This window comes from Telmatherina bonti (genome assembly GCF_933228915.1).
Source record: "Telmatherina bonti genome assembly, chromosome: 15".
In the NCBI taxonomy this organism is placed as follows: domain Eukaryota; kingdom Metazoa; phylum Chordata; class Actinopteri; order Atheriniformes; family Telmatherinidae; genus Telmatherina; species Telmatherina bonti.
The window spans coordinates 29015880-29035608 of record NC_136613.1 but is presented as its reverse complement, the minus strand read 5'-3'; the positions used below and the strand labels follow the sequence as shown (position 1 = coordinate 29035608).

Here is a 19729-nt window from a genome sequence, read left to right as displayed (position 1 = left end):
TGGCCTGCAAACCTCAGAACGTCTGATTCCTGCCTACTCCTCCATCTTTATGTGACAAAATCATAAAAAACAGCACGACTTGTACTGGTCTCCAGGATCTCTTCTTGCCTGTGAGAATATGACAGCTAACGTTCAATGTTTTGTCTGTTAATCACACTCATGTTAAATTCTTACTTAATAATGTTCATATTTACTTTCTCACAGAGGATAGTTGTGTAGAATATATATTAAATAGTTGTTTTCTTACTAAACCGTCTGCATGGTTATGGTGCAGACATGACAATTTCCTTGGAATATCTGCAGCCATAAAGCTTGCGAAGAAAAGCAGCACAAATATAATGATCTGTTTGTTGTGGACAGAAAATATTCACCCATTAAAGTTTACTGTAAGCATCTGGATGCTTCTTTCCTCTTCCCCTTTACCCCATGAAACCAAATTTTTTACATTTGATACATACAGTTTTATGGTAGAAATTTAGCTAAAAAGCCTGCTGATAGTCTTCTCCTGTCCCCCAATGCACTGTTTCTCAAATGGGGGTATGCTTACCCCTATTTTCTTTAAAATATCGTTAAATAAAATAATATAAATATAAGTCAATAAATGACTGAATGAAATACCTTAATGACTGAAGTTATATTTAGATTGACACCATTTCATTCCTCCCGAATTACCACATTCTGACATGAATTGACCCCCATCCGTTACGAGCCAGATTATATCCGCCAGTCACTGTCGCCTTGACAACGCAAACAATGGAGTCCTGGTTGAAGCGCAGTAGAGATGTGCAAAACAACTGCCATTGTTTTGCACGGTTAAAGTTTAATAAAGCAAACACAAATGACAAAGTGCTGTATTTCAAGTTTTTCCTAAGGGGGTACTTGACTGAAAAAATATTTTACCAGGGGAACTGTGTTGTAAAAAGGTTGAGAACCGCTGCTACCAGAAGTCGACGTCACAATCATTTTGAATCATCACATGGAAGTAAATATTAAAAATAGCTTCATACCACTGTTTGTAAATTTGTAAACAGTAGATTTTCAGATGATATCAAGTAGGTGGTATTAAATGTTTTGATACAATATCCTTGTCAGATTAATTTGGAAGTATTGCACACTGTTTTGAGTATCATCTTTTGCATTGTGAAAAATGGCCACGCCACTGACATTACCTCTGATCCTCCTGACACAGATCGATACGTTAAAACACAGACATCTGCCGATGCCAACATTAATACTGCTGTATCATGAGTAATTCCTTGAATGTAAATATCAGCCATGCAAGTTATTAAAACTCTTTAAACTGTGCAAGGAGTTATCAGGAACGAGCAAGAGGACATGATGAATACTTCCAGAAAGCGTCATTTGCTAATGAATGAAAGTCTACATTCCAGCGTAGTGATGGATATTAAAGCAGCATTCATTCGACCGCATGTTTGATGGAGAAAGAAAACAGAGAAGAAATGAGAAAAGTTGGATCAGATGAAAACTGTTCCACAAAATGCGGCATCCATGTGTTTGCTGCTGCTCTCCTCGCGTATAAATCTCCTCTCAACCACAGACAAGGTAGAACAGAGTACCTCTGAACCTCTGAACAGAGGTACAGAGGCCACATCTTTAATCATTTTCAATGGACAAGTTCACTTTTATGGAACAGTTTGACCAATGAATAAATAAATTAAACCCCCCCAAGCAGAATATTAACTCTTTTAATGCCTGTTGCCAAAAATATGAAAAAGATAGGAAGCATGTCTTGGGTTTGTTTGTTTTATTTCTTTTTATCTAAAGAATTAAGCTGGATTTTGTGTGTTTTTGCTTTAATTAATTTATATTTACATTTTTTTATATTATGTATTATACGTTTTATTTATTCTTTTTTTTTTTATTGGATTCTATATTTAATTGTATGTTACTGAATTCCAGTCTTCTTCTTCTTCTTCTTTTTTTTTTTTTTGTTGTACTCATATTATCGTGAATAAATGCAGGTGTAAAGTGGTTAAAAGAGTGTGAATAGCTCTTCTTTAGGAGCAAACAGTATATCTGACAGTCAACACCAGGGTTAGTGGAAGCAGACTGAGTGGGAGATGAAATGTCTTTGTGAGACTTGTTGAGATTTTTTCAGAAAATACCACTAGAGGGAGGCATTTAATATTATATTGATAACTGCTGCAAAGACACAACACACAGGTACCTCGCCTGAGGTGTGTTACCTCGTGGAGGATCACCAGAATCCCTTTCTTAGTTTGGTGTGAGGGGGAAAGTGGAACTTTTGCAGCCACTTTACAGAGCACAAAAGTTTTTCATAAGGTTTAATGTGTTGTCTAGACAAAAGTGACATGTTGCACAAAATATTCCACTAAATCAAAATGTGCACAAAGGTAACCCAGCAGCTGGTCTGCATCTGTTACATCTGGACTTGGGACAAGAAATGTTCAAATAAAATTGACAGATTTCCTTTCTTTAGATTTGGTGGGTAAAAAGGAAAGGGGTTAAAAGAAAAATAAAATATTCTAATTAACATAAAGACAACTGAATTTTTCAAGAGTAAATACAAGAATCAATAAAACAGAACAACCAAAATAAGAGAATATAGGAACTAAACAAATGCACCATTATGAAACACTTCAAAATGGCATGTAAAATTATATTAATAATAAAATGGAAATATTTGTTGTTACCAAAATATGAAAAAATTAATAAACAACATTTAGAAACTCAGAAAAACACAATAAATGTATCATTTATGTTTTTTTATGAAACAGAGTAGTTTCTGTGTTATTAATATTATTATTATTAGTAGTAGTAATAATAGTTGTTGTGCAGTTATTTCACATTTTATTGTTAAACTGTGCTCAATAAAAACATGAAAACTTTTTCCCTGATGTACTTGGTAATTGTTTGGTTTCTCAGAGATGGGTGATTCTCCGTAACATGACCTGAGCTTTGGTCTTAGACCACAAAATTACTTTATTTTTATATTTACAGATGTTTTTTTTCAGCAGAAAACATCTGTCCATCTGTTTCAAGTATAGACCAAAGACACAGAGGTGACATCCACAAGATAACTAATGATTGGCATGCAACACTTCTGTTTATTATGATTCCATGGCCTTTAGTTGAATTTATACTTGCACAGCTTCTGCGGATGGCAGAATCAACACAGCTGATCTTCTCTCTCACTCGAGCATGGTGTGATGGCACCATTTTTGTGGTAGTAGCCTTCTTAGGCGTCTGCAATATGTAATTCTGATAAGAATTGGGTCATTTTTTTGCTTGATACTGCTCATTGCTTAACAATGAAAAGGAAATCTGGGAGGACGTGCCGTTCTTTGTTGTTCCAACAGCAGCAGAAAACTTGAGCTGTGGAAAAATGTTGAATACGAAGAATGTTATGCTAGAAATTGCTAATAGATTAAGAGACTAAGGGCTGCTGAGAGTAAATGACACATTAGGGACAGATTGTAAAATGTCACTAAATAGATCAGAGAGCTGGACTGAAGTTGTTACCTCAGAGGATTTTTTATAAGCATGACATGTGCATGATGTGGTTTATTATTAGAATGTGCTTCTTGCTGGGCTGACATATGGTGATAACTTTCATTTTCATTGGGAGATGAATGACTAGAGATCATTTAACTGTCCAAATGCCACAGTTGAAAGGATCAGGGACCACATTAATTCTACAAAATGTGTAGGACTAAGTGTTTGGGTCAAGGAGGAAATGGAGAGCTGTGATGAGACCGTGGATTTTACCCCACTGCCAGCATGATGTGAGGTCATATCTAATACTGAAGGTGCTCCAAGCAGGCAATTACATTTTATCAGCTCTCTGGCTTGTTTTTCTGTTTTCTGAAGCAGTTTGGAGTTTCTCATTAGCTTTCCCACCACAAAGACTTTATGAAACTCAGAAAAAAAACAAGTTAAAAATCTGGATTTAACTATAAAATAAATAAATGTCTTTGTCTTTATTTGCTTTGTGTGTAATGTCATTATTCTTGGTGCACACATTGTTAATAAATCTTTCTGTTATCGGCGTGACGATGCTAGCCTATTTAAAAAATAATCTGAGGTCATCAGCAGGGGTATGAAGTCTCATAAAAAAAAAAAGGCAAATGTGAAACTTAATTTCTGTCTGTTCAGCTGGGATCTCTTACAAACAACATGCTATTATCTGTGAGATTACTGCTAAAATCAATAGTTGCCCATCTTGTGAAATGAGATCTGCTCCCTTCAGCTGCTGACAAAACACAACAAACACTCGGCACACACTGATTTATTCTCATTGATCTGTGTTAGAAATATGGCTTTCCACAAAAGAATACTGTCAATAGAGCACTCCATCAGTGTCGGCAGTTTCTTCATCTTTATGTACTCCCAGTTATGGATTTACGTGAGATGTACTGACACAAGCCATATCTTGTTGAGATATGTTGTATTTTCCGTTTTTCTTATGAATAATAGTCAGAAAATAATGCGGAAGGTTTGAATAATTCAGGACTAAAACACAACGCAGATCGGACTGCTTCACAGCATTCATGTTTGAATATACAAATATGAGTCAGGACTGATTTGTATGCACATTTGCATTGCTTACAACACTCCTCTAACCATCTTCCACTGAACGAAAAACAGTGAGGTTAAAAAGAATAAAAATCCTCAGAAGAAGTTTACAAGTCCTAAGTGTGGAGATAATAGTAACTTATCCTGTTCATATACTCCAGGTTTAGTTGGACTGACTTCAAACCTGGCAAGCTGTCCAGTCAAACAGCGAGGATGTCTTGTGTGTCTGCTGAACAGATGTTCCCACTGGCTGAGCCAAAGTGTGTGCAGCAACACTGTCTTGCTAAATCCAAGCCAAAACAAAAGGTTCCTAGAACCGGCATAAAATGCATCAACATGCAGCAGAGGTTTATCACACAATGAAAGAATCTGTCGCTTTCATATGGTTTCATAGTTCATATTATTTTTTTTTAGTTTTTTAAAACTGTAAATCTTGATGATTGCAACAAAACACAGTTGTGGGAGTCAAGGACATGCAGTATGAAACAGGATTGGCATCAATATGACTTCTCCATTAGTCATAGTCTTAAGGGAAGCTTCTTCTGTTAAACTAAGGTGACACAAGGCTCATATGTGGGTCACTGAGTCCAGCAGGGAGAGCAGAGCCCCAACCGAGACACTTTGTGTCTGCATGATTAAGACCCGAGCCACTGGGCGACTGTCACTGGTGCTGCTGTCACTGTCTGATCTGAACTGACACGCACACGGCTTACGGTGGCAAGAACTCACAAAGACTTTTAAAGTTATTACCCTGAGCCTTAACAAAACACAGTACTACACACACGTAATTTATTCTTTCACAACTAAATATTAGCTAATTATGACACATTCGTCATCTTCAAGTACTCATAGGTGTTAGCATCTGATCAGCCTGTTGACTGACATGAGAAGCATCATTATCTTTCTGCTTTTGTTGTTCTGTAAGTAAAATGGATTTCCTAACAATAATAAGTCAAGGCTCCAGCTTCCCCGGGACCCTTCATTGGAATAAGCGGTTAGGATAATGAATGAATGAATGAAAGATTATAACGCAAAGAAAATGTTTTTTCTTCATTGCAAATAAGGAACAGCAACTCTGGAAAGCCACAGCTTTGTAGTTTTTGCAGAGTCCGGCCTCAAGGTATTCGTGAACTAAACTCGACACCGGTTTCCACCGATGCATTGAAATGTTGGAAAAATACTCCACTTTCTTAAAGCAAAAAGGGCACATAGTATGATAAAATGCCCACACGGAAGAGGAGTTTTTTTTAATTTTATCAAAAAGCTCTTTGAGCAGCAAAGATCAGCAGCGGACAAAGCACCGGCCATGATTCCTGTTCTGCCAGGTCTCTCACTGTTGCTTCAACAATCAGGTTCACTGGTTCCACCAGGACTTCCCTGCTTGTGTTCGCTCCGCACTTCTTTTTGACCTTATGTAAATTCTTTCCAGTTTCTTCGTCCCTGTCAGATTATCGAAAGTGTATCATCAGTGTTTGGCTTCTCTGTGCTGTCCCCGGGTTGTTCTTGCCTTGCCCACAACGGGTCTTTCTCACCCAGACATTATCCACTGATTCTTGTCTACTCTGCTTGAATATGTATCCATCCCTCTGCTTCACTATGTGGGCCCATTGGCTGTTCCCTTGGCCATGCTGTTGGATTTTGGACTTATGCTCAGTGATGGAGAATTTACAGACCCCAGAATTAAGCTGTGTTGAGCCCCACATGATCAAACTGCTCTTCCTGGATCACTTTACCAATCTTTATTCATCCACATCCTTTTAAATTAATCCAAATGAGTTAAAACATCTACACCTGTGTGAGGCTGAATTTCCAGGTCCTCAGGGTTACCCATTACAGTACAAAGCAATGTAAGTGAAAGTTGCTCAGTATTAGTTGAATTACAGAACCTTACTTGCCCTGAAGTACCATTTAATTTCAGTAAAGTGAGAGCAATAAAGAATTAATAGTGTAAGTTGGGTGAGGGCATGTTTACTTATGCAACTCTGTAATTAATGTGCAAAGAATTTGCTGCTCCAAAATAAAAAAAGAGTCAAAATAAGACACTAAATAGCAAAGAAGAAATATACACTAGTTATCCAGTAACATTTGTGGTCATTTCAAGGCATCTCGAACTATGCATTTGTGAAACATATCTTAACTCTTTGTGTTGATAAAAGTACAACCCCCATGAGACCATGCTCCATGATAGTCTTACTGTAGATTTGTCAGCTGGTGGATTATCCTGCTAGAACTAACCATCAGAAGATGGTACGCTGTGGTCACCAGGGGATGGACTTAGGGATTATCAGCAGCTGTAATCAGAAAGGCAGTGGTACCTGGACCATGCTGATGGTACTAAGCAGCCCAAAGTGTGCCAAGAAAAAAAACCACAGCTTTTCAGCACCAGTTTGAATCAGTGATCCAGAGCAGGATGAATCCATGCTTCCACCAAATTCTGACCCTACCATCTGTTTATAAAGTTGTAATAGAGACTCATCAGACCGGGTAACATTTTTCCATTTTCTATTGTGGACTTTTGGTGAGTCTGTGTGAATTGTAGCCTCAGTTTTCTGTTATTAGCTGAAAGAAGATGTGTGGCTGTCTGCTGCCCATCTGCTACAAGGTTTTGTGTCCAGAGATGCTATTCTCCATACTTTGTCTGTAAGCTGTGGTTATTTGACTGTTTTGCATTTCTTCCATCTCTAACAAGTCAGCCCATTCCCCTCTGACATCTGACATCGACAAGACATTCTGGTCCGGACAGCTGCTGCTTACTGGACGTTTCCTCTGTAAAGCCTGGAGATGGTTGTGTGTGAAAATCCCAGAAGATCTGCAGTTTCTGAAATACTCACAACAGCCCATCTGGCATTAATATCCATGCCAAATTCAGATTCACTTAAATTTCCTTTCCTGCTCATTCTGATTCTCAGTTTGAACTGCAGTGAATCATCTTCACCATGTCTACATGGTAAATGCATAGACTTGCTGCCATGTGATTGGCTGATTAGATATTTCAGTTAACAAGCAACTGGACAGGTGGAACTTATAAAGCAGCTGGTGAATGCACATTTTAGTGACCACTGGAAGACGACCACAGGCACAGCCAGCTGTGAAATCTTACAGTCACATCTTTGGTCAATCACCTCTGCATAGGAAGGCTTCAGCTGAGCAGCTGTTAGGCAACCATGGTAACCACAGACCCCATGATGAGAACCCGCCGAGTTGTCTGCTGTTGCACTTTACCACAGGATCAGAAAACTGCAAGAATAGTTGTAGATTTCAAGTGATTCACTTAGACAGTTTATAATCTTTGTAAACTGTTAAGTGCTTTGTGGAGGTAAATAATGTAAAAATATAGCATCGTATTTTTGTACAGTTTTTACGTCAGCATCTTGATGAATGTGCTGAGTAGACACTTTCAGCAAACTGTAACAATTTGTCTCCATGACTGGCCACAAAGGAATCATACACAAAGGCATTCTACCTGAATTAAAAGTATCTGTTGATTCTGAGTCTATATAAAACAGAGTCTTTAACCAACAGTACTTGCTAAATCCATACCCAGAACAGATAATGCACGTTAACAAGAAAAAAAGTGTCATTTTCCATGAGCAAAATAAGCAGTGCAGCAAAATTTCAGCCATTTGTGGGGAGATGAAGATGAAAGAGTGAAGATATGTTTATTGCCTTCAAGACAACCCAAACTGCAATTTGTACAAAACATAGCAACAGGAAACAAATCCTAATATTTCTATCTGGCAAGCAGGCAGCAGCTGTTTCTGCCTTGAAGTGAATCATTTCCAAGTTGCTGCTGGGCCCATATAACAAACATCAAAGCTGAAGGATGCTAATTTAACATTTAAGCTGTTTGAGAAGCTTCTGCATGGAATCGGGAGACCCAATTTTTTTAATGAGACATCTTCCTGAAACTCCCGCCTACACCCACCCAGGGCAAGTGAACAATAAAAACAAACTTTGTTTTAAACCCTCTCTTGATATTGAAAACCCAATATTAACATAGTTTTTGAAAGTCTGAAGATATGTTAATGTATTAAAATCCCCCTCTGCTAAAAGCCAAGCACACTAAAAGGTTTTTATTTGTTACAAGACATGTCACATGCAGAATTACACATCGAGCCTAAAAGCCCATTTATGCTAGATGAAAAAGACACATGCAAATGGACATATTTGTCCGTTTCCTCTTTCAGTAAGGTGTGTAACTCAGTCAGTTTTCAAAGCGCTTTTTGACACAGAAAACAAAGCAATACCACTGGAAATTGCAGGGGCAGTGTTGAGTTATACAGCTGAACAACAACCAGTGAACGCAACAAACCACAGAAGAAGAGAAGCAACAAGAAAACGATACAAAAATCGCCAAATATTTTATCACCCAATAGACCCATTTAGGGTCCAAACACTTCGTAGAGTGTAATCAATGGAGTTCGAGCCTAAAATGGCTGCCTACTTTTAGTGAAATGAGAGCCTACCCAGTCATACCGTTCAAATCAATCAAATCAAATCGAATCAAATCAAATCGAATCAAATCAAATCAAATCAAATCAAATCAAATCAAATCAAATCAAATCAAATTAAATTAAATTAAATTAAATTAAATTAAATTAAATTAAATTAAATTAAATCAAATCAAATCAAACTTTATTTATAAAGCACTTTTCATACAATAAAATATAATACAATATATATAATTTACTCATCATAAAACACTAAACATTATAACTCATCACCCCTGCCCCTCCCACTCTCTCAAACAGACACACACACACACATTCTCACACACACACACACACACACACACACACACACACACACACATTTCCCCTGCGTCCTCCTTGACAAAGCTTCATTGCTCATATTTGCACAAACTTTAACCGAAGTGTCTTTAATCTGGTCTTTGTTTATTTGACTGTTCTCAATGAAAAAATACAGGCGTAAGCTTTGTCCTTACTTGGCATTTTCCGATTGGAAAAAAAAAGATGTGTGAAGTGGACTCAGTGAGAAAAACATGGTTGCACAGACAGATCCTTTGGGGCATGCATTGTCCCAGGGCACCTGTCACCTGTCTAAACAGATGGAGATGAAATACAAAACAATCACCCTCTCCCAGATTACTAAAATCCTTTTCATCTTCACCTCACCAGGGAATCGTCCAGGAGCCATCCTGACCAGATGCCCGAGCCACCTCAACTGGTTCCTCTCGATGCGGAAGAGCAGCGGCTCTACTCTGAGTCCCTCCCGGATGACCGAGCCCCTCACCCTATCTCTAAGGGAGAGCCCGGCCACCCTGCGGAGGAAGCTCATTTCAGCCGCCTGTATACGAGATCTCGTTCTTTCGGTCATGAGCCATAGCTCATGACCATAGGTGAGGGTAGAACGTAGATCGACTGGTAAATCGAGAGCTTCGCCTTCTGGCTCAGCTCCTTCTTCACCACGACAGACCAGCGCAGAGTCCGCATTACTGCAGACGCCACACTGATCCGTCTGTCAATCTCACGCTTCATCCTTCCATCACTCGTGAACAAAGCACATGGAGACTGGTTGGGCAAACTCCCATGCCCCCTCCAGGACCCCAAAGAGGGTATAGAGCTGGTCCACTGTTCCACGACCAGGACGAATACCACACTGCTACTCCTTAATCCGAGATTTGACTATCCGGCGGACCCTACTCTCTAGAACCCCTGAATAGACCTTACCAGTGAGCCTGAAGAGTGTGATTCACCCTTCGGTCCCCCTTCTTAAAAAGGGGGACCACCAACCCAGTCTGCCAGTCCAGTGGCACTGTCCCTGATGTCCACGCGATGCTGCAGAGGCGTGTCAACCAGGACAGCCTCACAGCATCCAGAGCCTTAAGGAACTCCGGCCGGATCTCATCCACCCCCAAGGCCTTGCCACCAAGGAGCTTTTTAACCACCTCAGCGACTTCAGCCCCAGAGATAGGAGAGTCCACCCCTGAGTCCACCAGCTCTGCTTCCTCATCGGGAGACGTGTTTGTAGGATTGAGGAGGTCTTCTAAGTATTCCTTCCACCGACCCACAACTTCCCGAGTTGATGTCAGCACCTACCCACCTCCACTGCACACAGTATTGACGGAGCACTGCTTCCCCCTCCTGAGCTGCCGGATGGTGGAACAGAATTGCCTCGAAGCCATCCGGAAGTCTTTCTCCGTGGCCTCGCCGAACTCCTCCCACGGCTGAGTTTTTGCCTTGGCGACAGCCGAAGCCGCATGCCCCTTAGACTGTCAGTACCTATTAGCTGCCTCCAGAGTCCCACAGGCCAAGAAGGCTTGATAGGACCCCTTCTTCATCTTGACGGCATCCCTCACTGCTGGTGTCCACCAACGAGTCCTGGGATCACCGCCACGACAGGCACCAACAACCTTACAGCCACAGATCCGGCTGACCGCCTCAACAACAGAGGCACGGAACACAGCCCATTCGGACTCAATGTCCCCCGCCTCACTCGGGACATGTTTGAATCTCTGGTGATGGTGGGAGTTGAAGCTCGCTCTGACGGGGGACTCAGCCAGACGTTCCCAGGAGACCCTCACAACACGAAGCCAGATCTGACTGGCTTCCTCCCTCACCATCTGAGCCAACTCACCACCAGGTGGTGATCAGTTGACAGCTCTGACCCCCTCTTCACCCGAGTGTCCAAGGCATGCGGCCGCAGGTCCGACGATACGACTACAAAGTCGATCATCGAACTGCAGCCCAGGAAATCCTGATGCCAGGTGTACATATGGACACTCTTATGCTGGAACATGGTGTTCGTTATAGACAATCCATGACGAGCACAGAAGTCCAATAACAAAACACCATTTGGGTTCAGAGTGGGGGGACCATGCCTCCCAATCACTCCCCTCCAGGTCTCACTGTCATTGCCCATGTGAGCATTGAAGTCCCCCAGCAGAACAATGGAGTCCCCAGAAGGAGCACCCTCCAGCACTCCCTCCAAGGACCCCAGAAAGGGTGGGTACTCTGAACTGCTGTTTGGTGCATAAGCACAGACAACAGTCAGAACCTGTTCCCCAACCCGAAGGCCCAGAGAAACTACCCTTTCATCCATCGGGGTGAACCCCAACATGCAGGCACCAAGCCGGGAGCTGATTTTTATCACTTTATTAATGTTTTCAGTTGTTTTATTAACCTGCATTCGGTTAAAGAGACAGTATTCAGGGAATGATGTTTTTTGGGGAATATGTGTGTGTGTGTGTGTGTGTGTGTGTGGAAAGACCTTGTGTCTTTATTATTTTTAAATGCCTTGTTATCCACTGTTTGTTTTAATCCTTATGACTTGATTTTATGTTGTAAAGCACTTTGTGTTGCCCGTGGCATGAAAAGTGCTCAAGAAATAAAGTTTGATTTGATTTTATTTTATTTGATGAGAATACCCACACCTGCTCGGCTCCTATCACCATGAGCAACTCCAGAGTGGAAGAATGTCCAGCCCCTCTTGAGGTTACTGGTTCCAGATCCCAAGCCATGCGTGAGGTGAGTCCAACTATATCTAATCAGAACCGCTCAACCTCGCCCACAAGCTCAAGCTCAAGCTCCTTCCCCACCAGAGAGGTGACATTCCATGTCCCTAGAGCCAGCTTCTGCAGCCGGGGATCGGACCGCCAGAGTCCCTGCCTCTTGCTGCCGCCCAGCTCACATTGCACCCGACCCCTACGGCTCCTCCCGCAGATGGTGAGCCCACGGGAGGTGGGGCCCATGTAATCCTTTCGGGCTGAGCCCGACCGGGCCCCACAGGCAAAGGCCCGGCCACCAGACGCTCGCTCTTGTACCTCACCTCCAGGCCTGGCTCCAGAGGGGGGTCCAGATAACCCGTGTCCGGGCAAAGGAAAATTTATGCCCATGTTTGTCGTCATCATAGAGGTCCATGAGCCATGGTTGGTCTGGTCCCTCCGCAAGACACCTGTTTGCCATGGGTGACCCTACCAGGGGAATAATGCCCTAAAACACACCAACCCCTCCTCCACGACGGAGGAGGGGTTGGTGACGGCTCAGGGAGGGGATATATATGTATGTATGTATATATATATATATATGATTTAAAGACATTTATGAGTTGTTTAATTTGTTGATTTTTTAAACCACACTAAAATGGGGGTGCATGTAAAAGGAAAAGCATAATTATGAGATCTTCCTTTGGATACAGATTCCTGAGTATGAGGATTTTTAATGCTTCATTCAATTATTTCATTTTATGTATCAAAGATAAACTATAATAATAATAAAATTATGTATATTTTCCAAGCTGTGTTCTGGATATCAAACACCTTAACTGAACATTGAATACAGTGTAATCCATAGAAATATGTTAAAGAAATATATTAATGTATTATACAGAAGAAAAACAATAGGGGGCTATTGGTGGCAGTATTTCAAAGAGATGACAGTTATAAACTCGGAATATACCAGAACTCACTGCAAGTTTCACTGTTCACTCGGAACCATTTATCCGCAACCATGACAACACGGACAACAACAAGGCAAGGAATTACCTGCACTTCCGTTGCCCATGACGCCGGAGCGAAGTTCTGACAGCTGATTCCTGAATCAGTTCCCATCCAATTTCAGCGTCCAATTTAAACTTTTCTGGGTTTTTAGAGACGGGCCTGCCTGTGAAAATCCCGGGCTGGACTTACCGACGGAGGAGGATAGCTGATTATGTTGTAGCAGGAATCTCTAGCTCTGAGACAGCAGGTAAAACACACGAGCTAACACCAGCTAGCTCTGCCACTTCACACAACTTAAACTCGCATTTTATCCCTTAAAACAAGCAGTTTCTTCACGCTTTCAGCCAGGCGGAGTAAAGTTAACCTGAGAGGCAGGTTAAGCTTGACATTTGTATTCAGCTAGCTGTAAATAGCAACATTAGTATTCTGTTATTACAGGACTTAACCAGCATTTCTGCGACGAGGCGTGAATTCCTGTTGATTTATGAATAAATGTTTACATTATTACTAAAGCAAACGCAGTTGCTTCCAGTCCCACCTAAAAGAATGTTTCATGTGCATTTTTATTTATCTTTGAATGACAGCGGAACTTGTTTGAACTAGTTTAGTTTAGATCAACTAGCAGTCGCGGAAATAGTTCAAACTGTGGGCAGGCCACACAATCAGATGACATAAACTATATCAGGACATTTATAGTAATAATTAGGCGCAACATAAGTTTAAAAAAAAAAAAAAAAAAAATCAGCATTTAATTAATTTATTATCTATAATGATTTGCTTGCTAACTTGTATGATATTCAATGACAGTGTTGTTGGATGAACTCTGTAATAAACTTGCCAGTCTTTCGGAGCTCAGTGAGTGACAGCTGAGGCAGCTGGAGGTTCAGGCAGTCTCAGTGACCCATGTTGCATGGGTTTGGATGACAGCTGATATCCACTCTCTGCTATGTACTGTATCCTTATGAGTGGTGATACTGCTGCACTGCCTGTGAAACTGTACCACTGTCACATAGAAATACAGTTGTGCTCATATGCATTCATCCCCTTTCATTAAAGAAAAGGCTGAATTTACAAAAGTCACTCAAATAACTGGAGATCTAAAAAAAGGAACAATAACTAAAAATTAGCAAAAATATAATTTTTTAGTTTAAAACACTGTTTTTCATTTAATTGAGTTGAAGAAAGAAAAACAAACAAACATACAAATAGGTACTGGACAAATTCGAGCACTTTTCTGTTTAACAGTGGGACAAAATACCTGTCAACAGGTGCAGAAGTCTGACTGAGAGGAACAAAAAACACCTGACTGTAGCGGAAACATTAAAGGATTGTTCAACTAAATATTAGTTTATGAGTGATGTAATAAATGATCTTATTTGTTTGCTTTTTAAAAACAATATTTCTATTGAACCAGAATTAGAAAATAATGTAATGATTTTCATAAAATTTTTATTTGTTATTACTTTAGTCAATTTCAGCTTATTTTACAGACAGCTGTTTTTTTCCTTCTGTAATGAAAGGGTATGAATAAATATGAGCACAAGTGTAGTTAAACTTCACCAAACCGCATATTGCCCAAACGATTGATTTAATCTGAGTAGTTTATCTTGGCTGCTCCATTTAAAAGGTACTCTGGTACATCCTTACTAAAGCTCAGAACTGGAAGCCCCCCCCCACATAAGGCAATACTATCAGTTTATTTTTTCCTGTAAGGTAACGCAGTATAACTTTTATGCAAATGTGTTTTTTATAAAAGTTAAAAGCTTTGCAAAATTTGCTCTTTAAAAATTTTATATAGCTATAATTTAGGTTATGTAGGGAGCAACTCAAGACTGAGAAATTGATGTCCACAACTTTTTCTTCTGGGTCTTTAACACATGCCAGCAACTGGATATCAACATACTGGTCAATTTTAACAAGCGGTTTAGCTGATTCATAAAAGAAATGAAAGAGGACACTATTGGAGGAAGAGAGAAGGGGACAAAGCCAGAGATAAGACAAGAGTCAACATTCGTCTAACTTTTACTGACTGGTGAGACCTCAGAGAAAACGCAGGATCAGAATAACAATGAAATTAATTGTCTAAAATGTTATTGCATAGTTTTTAAAAGTGTTTTAAAACCTCCATTTCACTATATTTGAATCAGCACAAAGCACCTGTGTATGTTGTCTCACAGAAAAAAATACTTTTAAAGTCTTTAAAAAGACTTTAAAAGGCTTGCATTACCCCAACAATTTTGTTTTACTGACCAAGGAAGTGAAATATACATAAATAGTGCCAGTTTCAGAGAAATGAAGCCGGATACACCAGATAAATATAAGTCACGGCTTTTATCTAATTTCATCTTGGTTGCCAAAAGGCAGTTCAGCCAGCAAAACTGACTGTCCACTTACACACACCACCCACAAAAAGTTAGGCATATTCAGTTTTTAACAATGCCACAATGTGTCTAAAATGCACTGTAACCTATACAAGTGAACTTCATTTGATATTCTCTAAACTTTTGAATGCACTTTACAAGTTTTAAGTACTGAATGCATATTATGCTGTTCTCATTTATGGCCCACATTTTCTCACTGTGTAATCATGTAAAAATGCCACGGTGTGAGCGGTCTGTGTTGTCTCTGCCAAGTTACAGCAAGAAATTGTGACTTTATAAGGCTTTTCATGGCCTACATATCAGCTATGGACTGTGGGCAATGAACACTGTTTCACTGAATCCAATAAATTCAGAACTTGTGAGCAACTCTAGTACAATTCAAAGTACATCAGAAACACAGTTAAGCTACTGTGTTGTTTAAAAAAAAAAATTCTGAATGACTTTAGGCCAAGTGTTCGCAGAATTTTGGAAACAGAGGATTTTATGGTGCATTTAAAGTGACACTTTGTACATTTTTTAATCTACTGTGTTTTGAGCATCTGAAGCCACTGAGACTTTATTTTGCATTAACTACATGTTACAACTTTTGCCTTTCAGCAAAAAAAAAAAAAAAAATCTTGAGATCATGGCAGATTGTGTGCTGCTTTTGTTTGTTTTTTCCAGATAAAAGTCAGCAAAGGGAGCTTTGGGCGCCACATTTCTCTCATAAAGCCTTTGATACATCTTGTCAGATAAAAAGCTCATCAGGGCTGTTTCTTAGAAAAGAAAGCTGACACTAAATTTCTGTCAAATAGAATGAGAGGTCCAACATATCTCCCCGGTGCTTTTAACCTTTCCCTGGCTCATCGTAGGTTCCTGAATTGATTGTAAGCTTTTATTGTTGACTTACGCATCGCTTAATAGGTCAGTCCCTTTGTATCTTCCTGACCTCTTGTAATCGTATGTAGCTTGAAGGTCACCAGGGTCTGTTGATATCTTTATGAAGAGGTCAAGGCTGATGCAGAAGAGATCTTGCCTTTGCAGATGTAGTCTCTAAAGAAGGAACTAACTGTCTGTGTATGTAAGGAAGGCTACAATAATCATGTTTTCTTTTTGTCTTATAACACATTTTATTCAATTTTAATTAATTTTTTTCCCTCCAACCATTCTGGATTCTGTTTTGTTTTTTTTTTTTGTTTTTTTTAAATCTCACCCATTCTAGATGTTGATGTGTGGGAAATTCATCTCCTTTCAAATGATTCAGATTGTGATACTTTGGTTTTTCAGCTTCATTTGCCTTTTATGTGTTGGACATGTTAATGCGTTTTCATCATCATTATTGTGTGTTGCCTTTTTCTTGTTGTCAGAGTTTAATCAAGAAGATCATTTTCTCTCCCATCAGCTTGGAAGGCAGCTGATTTCCCTCAAGTTTTATGAGTTTACAGAACTTCACGGTTGTTGAACTAATAAGTTTCATAAGTTCAACAAGAGAATTGATCTCGCCACGTTATAAGCTGAGCTGTGAATCACCGTGATGTTGACTTGTGCTGCTCAAATAAACTTGCCTTGCTTTGCTACATGCTACATGTTTCTAAAGCACATTTGGAGTCTTCTGCTGGTATCTTTTAGATGTGATGACTGTAAACAATGACATGTCATATAGAGAACCCGTTGCTATAGTAACGATTATTCAAACTGGAGAACATTTCATCTTTGAGTGATGGACCAAGAACTCTGAAGGTTGTCCTGTTAAAAAAAAGTCATGTGACAGAGCTCTAAAGCATCAGTTTTGTGTAATCTTAATGAATATATATATATTTTTAAATTTTGAGTGTCATGTCAGTGTGATTCGATAGATAAATGACCTGATCTGATCATCTTTGCAGTACGGATGTGCACAACTAATTAATTAGTTCATTGGTCTGAGGCTGAGCTGTTGCTGTGTATGAGTGATGTTTAATCACACAGAGATGTAAAACTAATATTTACAGTGCCATTTCTTCACCTGTAACAGTAGCAACAGACTGGAGCAACACGACAGTGTTTCACTCAACTTGACAAGAAAGTTCTGTACATTATAAAGTAATATAATAGCATAATAATAACAGAATAGAATAGAATAGAAGTACTTTATCAATCCCAACTTGGGAAATTTAGTAGTTGCAGCCTCCATGTACAATTGTGTTTATAACACAACAACAAAACAGTATAAAATTAAAAAGTATTTGCAAAACGGTTGCGAGGAGATAAATAACATTGGTAACATTCGTGATGTTATCTAAGACACAAGGAAGAAGCATTGAACAGTCTGGGCAGGAATGATTTTCTGTAACGATCCGTATGACAGCGCAGCTCTAATAACGTCATATTATAACCAACTGTCATATTATAACCGTCTAATGCAGGATTCAGAGTTGTTTAATCCACTTTTACAGCTAAAATAGTAACTATTTTACATTGGCCTCAATGTAAAATCGTTTTATGCCAAACAACGCTGTCAAGCTACAGCGCGTTTCTCATTCACCTGTTAAAAAACAGCTGATTGACATGTTGCTATGGTAACGCCCCGTAACGGAGGGATATTACAGTGATTTAACTCGCCGAAATATGTATACAAAATTAATGCAGCCAGTTGTCACTGACAATGGTATAAACTATGTTTAGGTGAACTTCCACAACCTACTGCAGTTATTCTACATTGACCTGCAGCCGGAGCCGACTGAGACTGGCCGCCTGGGAGTGTTTTAGGACCGGAGAGGCTCCCGCTGCTCCTTCCTTACAGTAACTGCAGAACAATATGTGTCTTCAAGTCAGTCACCAAAACACCAGAAAAGTCTCTAATAACTCCAGTAAAAGTTGCTAGATTTGTCGCTCGTCGCTTTAACAAAAAAGTCGCCAGATTTAGCGAGAGCAGTGTCTGAATGAAAGCAAAGCGGCTGTGGGAGGAGTTTACAGCACAGCGCTGCAATGCCAGAGACGCTCGATTAGCAGCTGAAGACAGCAGGAGAAGAAACTGTAAAGAGAAAAATAATTGCACCCTTTTATTTTTATGATCGTTGAAAACCCAGATCGTAATTGAGATTAAAATCCGATTAATTGCCCAGCCCTACTACAGGTACAAAAAGATGGAAAAATAAAACATTTTTATGAGTTTAAAATGTTGAAGTTCTTCTGTATATTCACCCCGTTGCTTTTGGATGTGTGTGATTGGCAGACGTTTGAGCAGCAGTGCAGCGTGGGGCAGACAGAGGCATATCACAGCGGTGTAGCCATGCTAACACTGGCCAGCAAGTTGAAGAAGGATGATGGTGGAAAGACGGGCCGTGCCTCTGGAGCCTCAGACTCCACCCACAGGATCTCCATCAGGGACCGCCTCCTTACCAAAGGTAACGAGATCATCTTATTCTGACATAATGATGGTTTTACAAGAACAAATCAAGCTGTTAGGATGTCAGTAATGCAGGAATCGTTCCCTTTTCTTTTGTCTAGATGTTATGTTTGTATTGCTGGAACAAAAATGAACCAAAACATTTTTGTTTCAATTTTTATTTTGTGAAATCTCAATAAAATGCACAAGTAGATAACTTTTATTACATCAAGTAAAGAAACGGTTGGAATCAGCTGGTCTGTTTCACAGTTGTGATGAATAAAAGCCCAAGTTTAGAGGTAGAAACTCCTAAAATAGTTTATGATTTGTTCATAACATCGTCTAAACTAAAAGGCAAAGCTCAAAGAGAGCTGATTCCTGATGAGGCCACATTGTTGCCTTTTATTTTACATAAACATAATGGATGTGTCGTTGCGATGAAGGTAGCACCTCTGCAGTCAGAAGTGACGGATGTAGCTTAATGTCATCAAAAGTGCTTTTTTCTTAAACATTCATGGTTGAAAAGTTGTATTGAACATCATCTGTACTTGCTGCTTTTATTTTGGTAAAACACTGAGCACAGTTCATCATTCAGAGGAGGAAGTACGCTTGATCACATTGACTCAGATTCTGGTTATGCTGACACATTTCTACAACATTCTGTGGTTTTCCTCTGTTTTTTAAAGTTTTGTCGAGTTTGCTGCTCCCTTCCTTGTGTCTCAAGCTGTTTGAACCTGACATGGATAAATGTGTTTGTTTGAAAGCTGTGTTTGCAAATATCTGACTGTATTGCTACCTTCATACTACAGGTCTTTATGCTCAAATCTGATTTTTTTTTTTTTTTTTTAATTTAACTAAAGCCCTATTTTTTGTGTGGTTGTTGACATAATCATTTCAATACAAACTTTATCGGGCTGTGAAATGACATGCATGCACAGAGGAAAACACAACAAGAATGGACAAAATTATACCCATTTCATAAAGGAA

The 19729-nt window shown here is 39.7% G+C and overlaps 2 protein-coding genes across 3 annotated transcripts in view; both read left to right on the top strand.

The window, feature by feature from the left end:
* The window catches only part of LOC306766899 (uncharacterized protein), a gene marked incomplete at its 5' end in the record, with an annotated part of 11297 nt that extends 11254 nt beyond the window's left edge, over positions 1 to 43 (top strand). Inside the window, one exon of the mRNA XM_079254757.1 lies at positions 1 to 43. This exon is cut by the window's left edge and continues 71 nt beyond it. Within this exon, the coding sequence (XP_079110883.1) occupies positions 1 to 26 (26 nt within the window). The 3' untranslated portion in view covers positions 27 to 43.
* A 13039-nt stretch (positions 44 to 13082) lies between these two features.
* ube2f (ubiquitin-conjugating enzyme E2F (putative)) overlaps positions 13083 to 19729 on the top strand; it is a 68547-nt gene continuing 61900 nt past the window's right edge. For both annotated transcript variants that reach the window (XM_079254824.1, XM_079254823.1), the window contains exons 1-2: positions 13083 to 13262; positions 18590 to 18761. In XM_079254824.1, the coding sequence (XP_079110950.1) occupies positions 18647 to 18761 (115 nt within the window). In that variant the 5' untranslated portion in view covers positions 13083 to 13262; positions 18590 to 18646. The remainder of the gene's footprint in view (positions 13263 to 18589; positions 18762 to 19729) is intronic.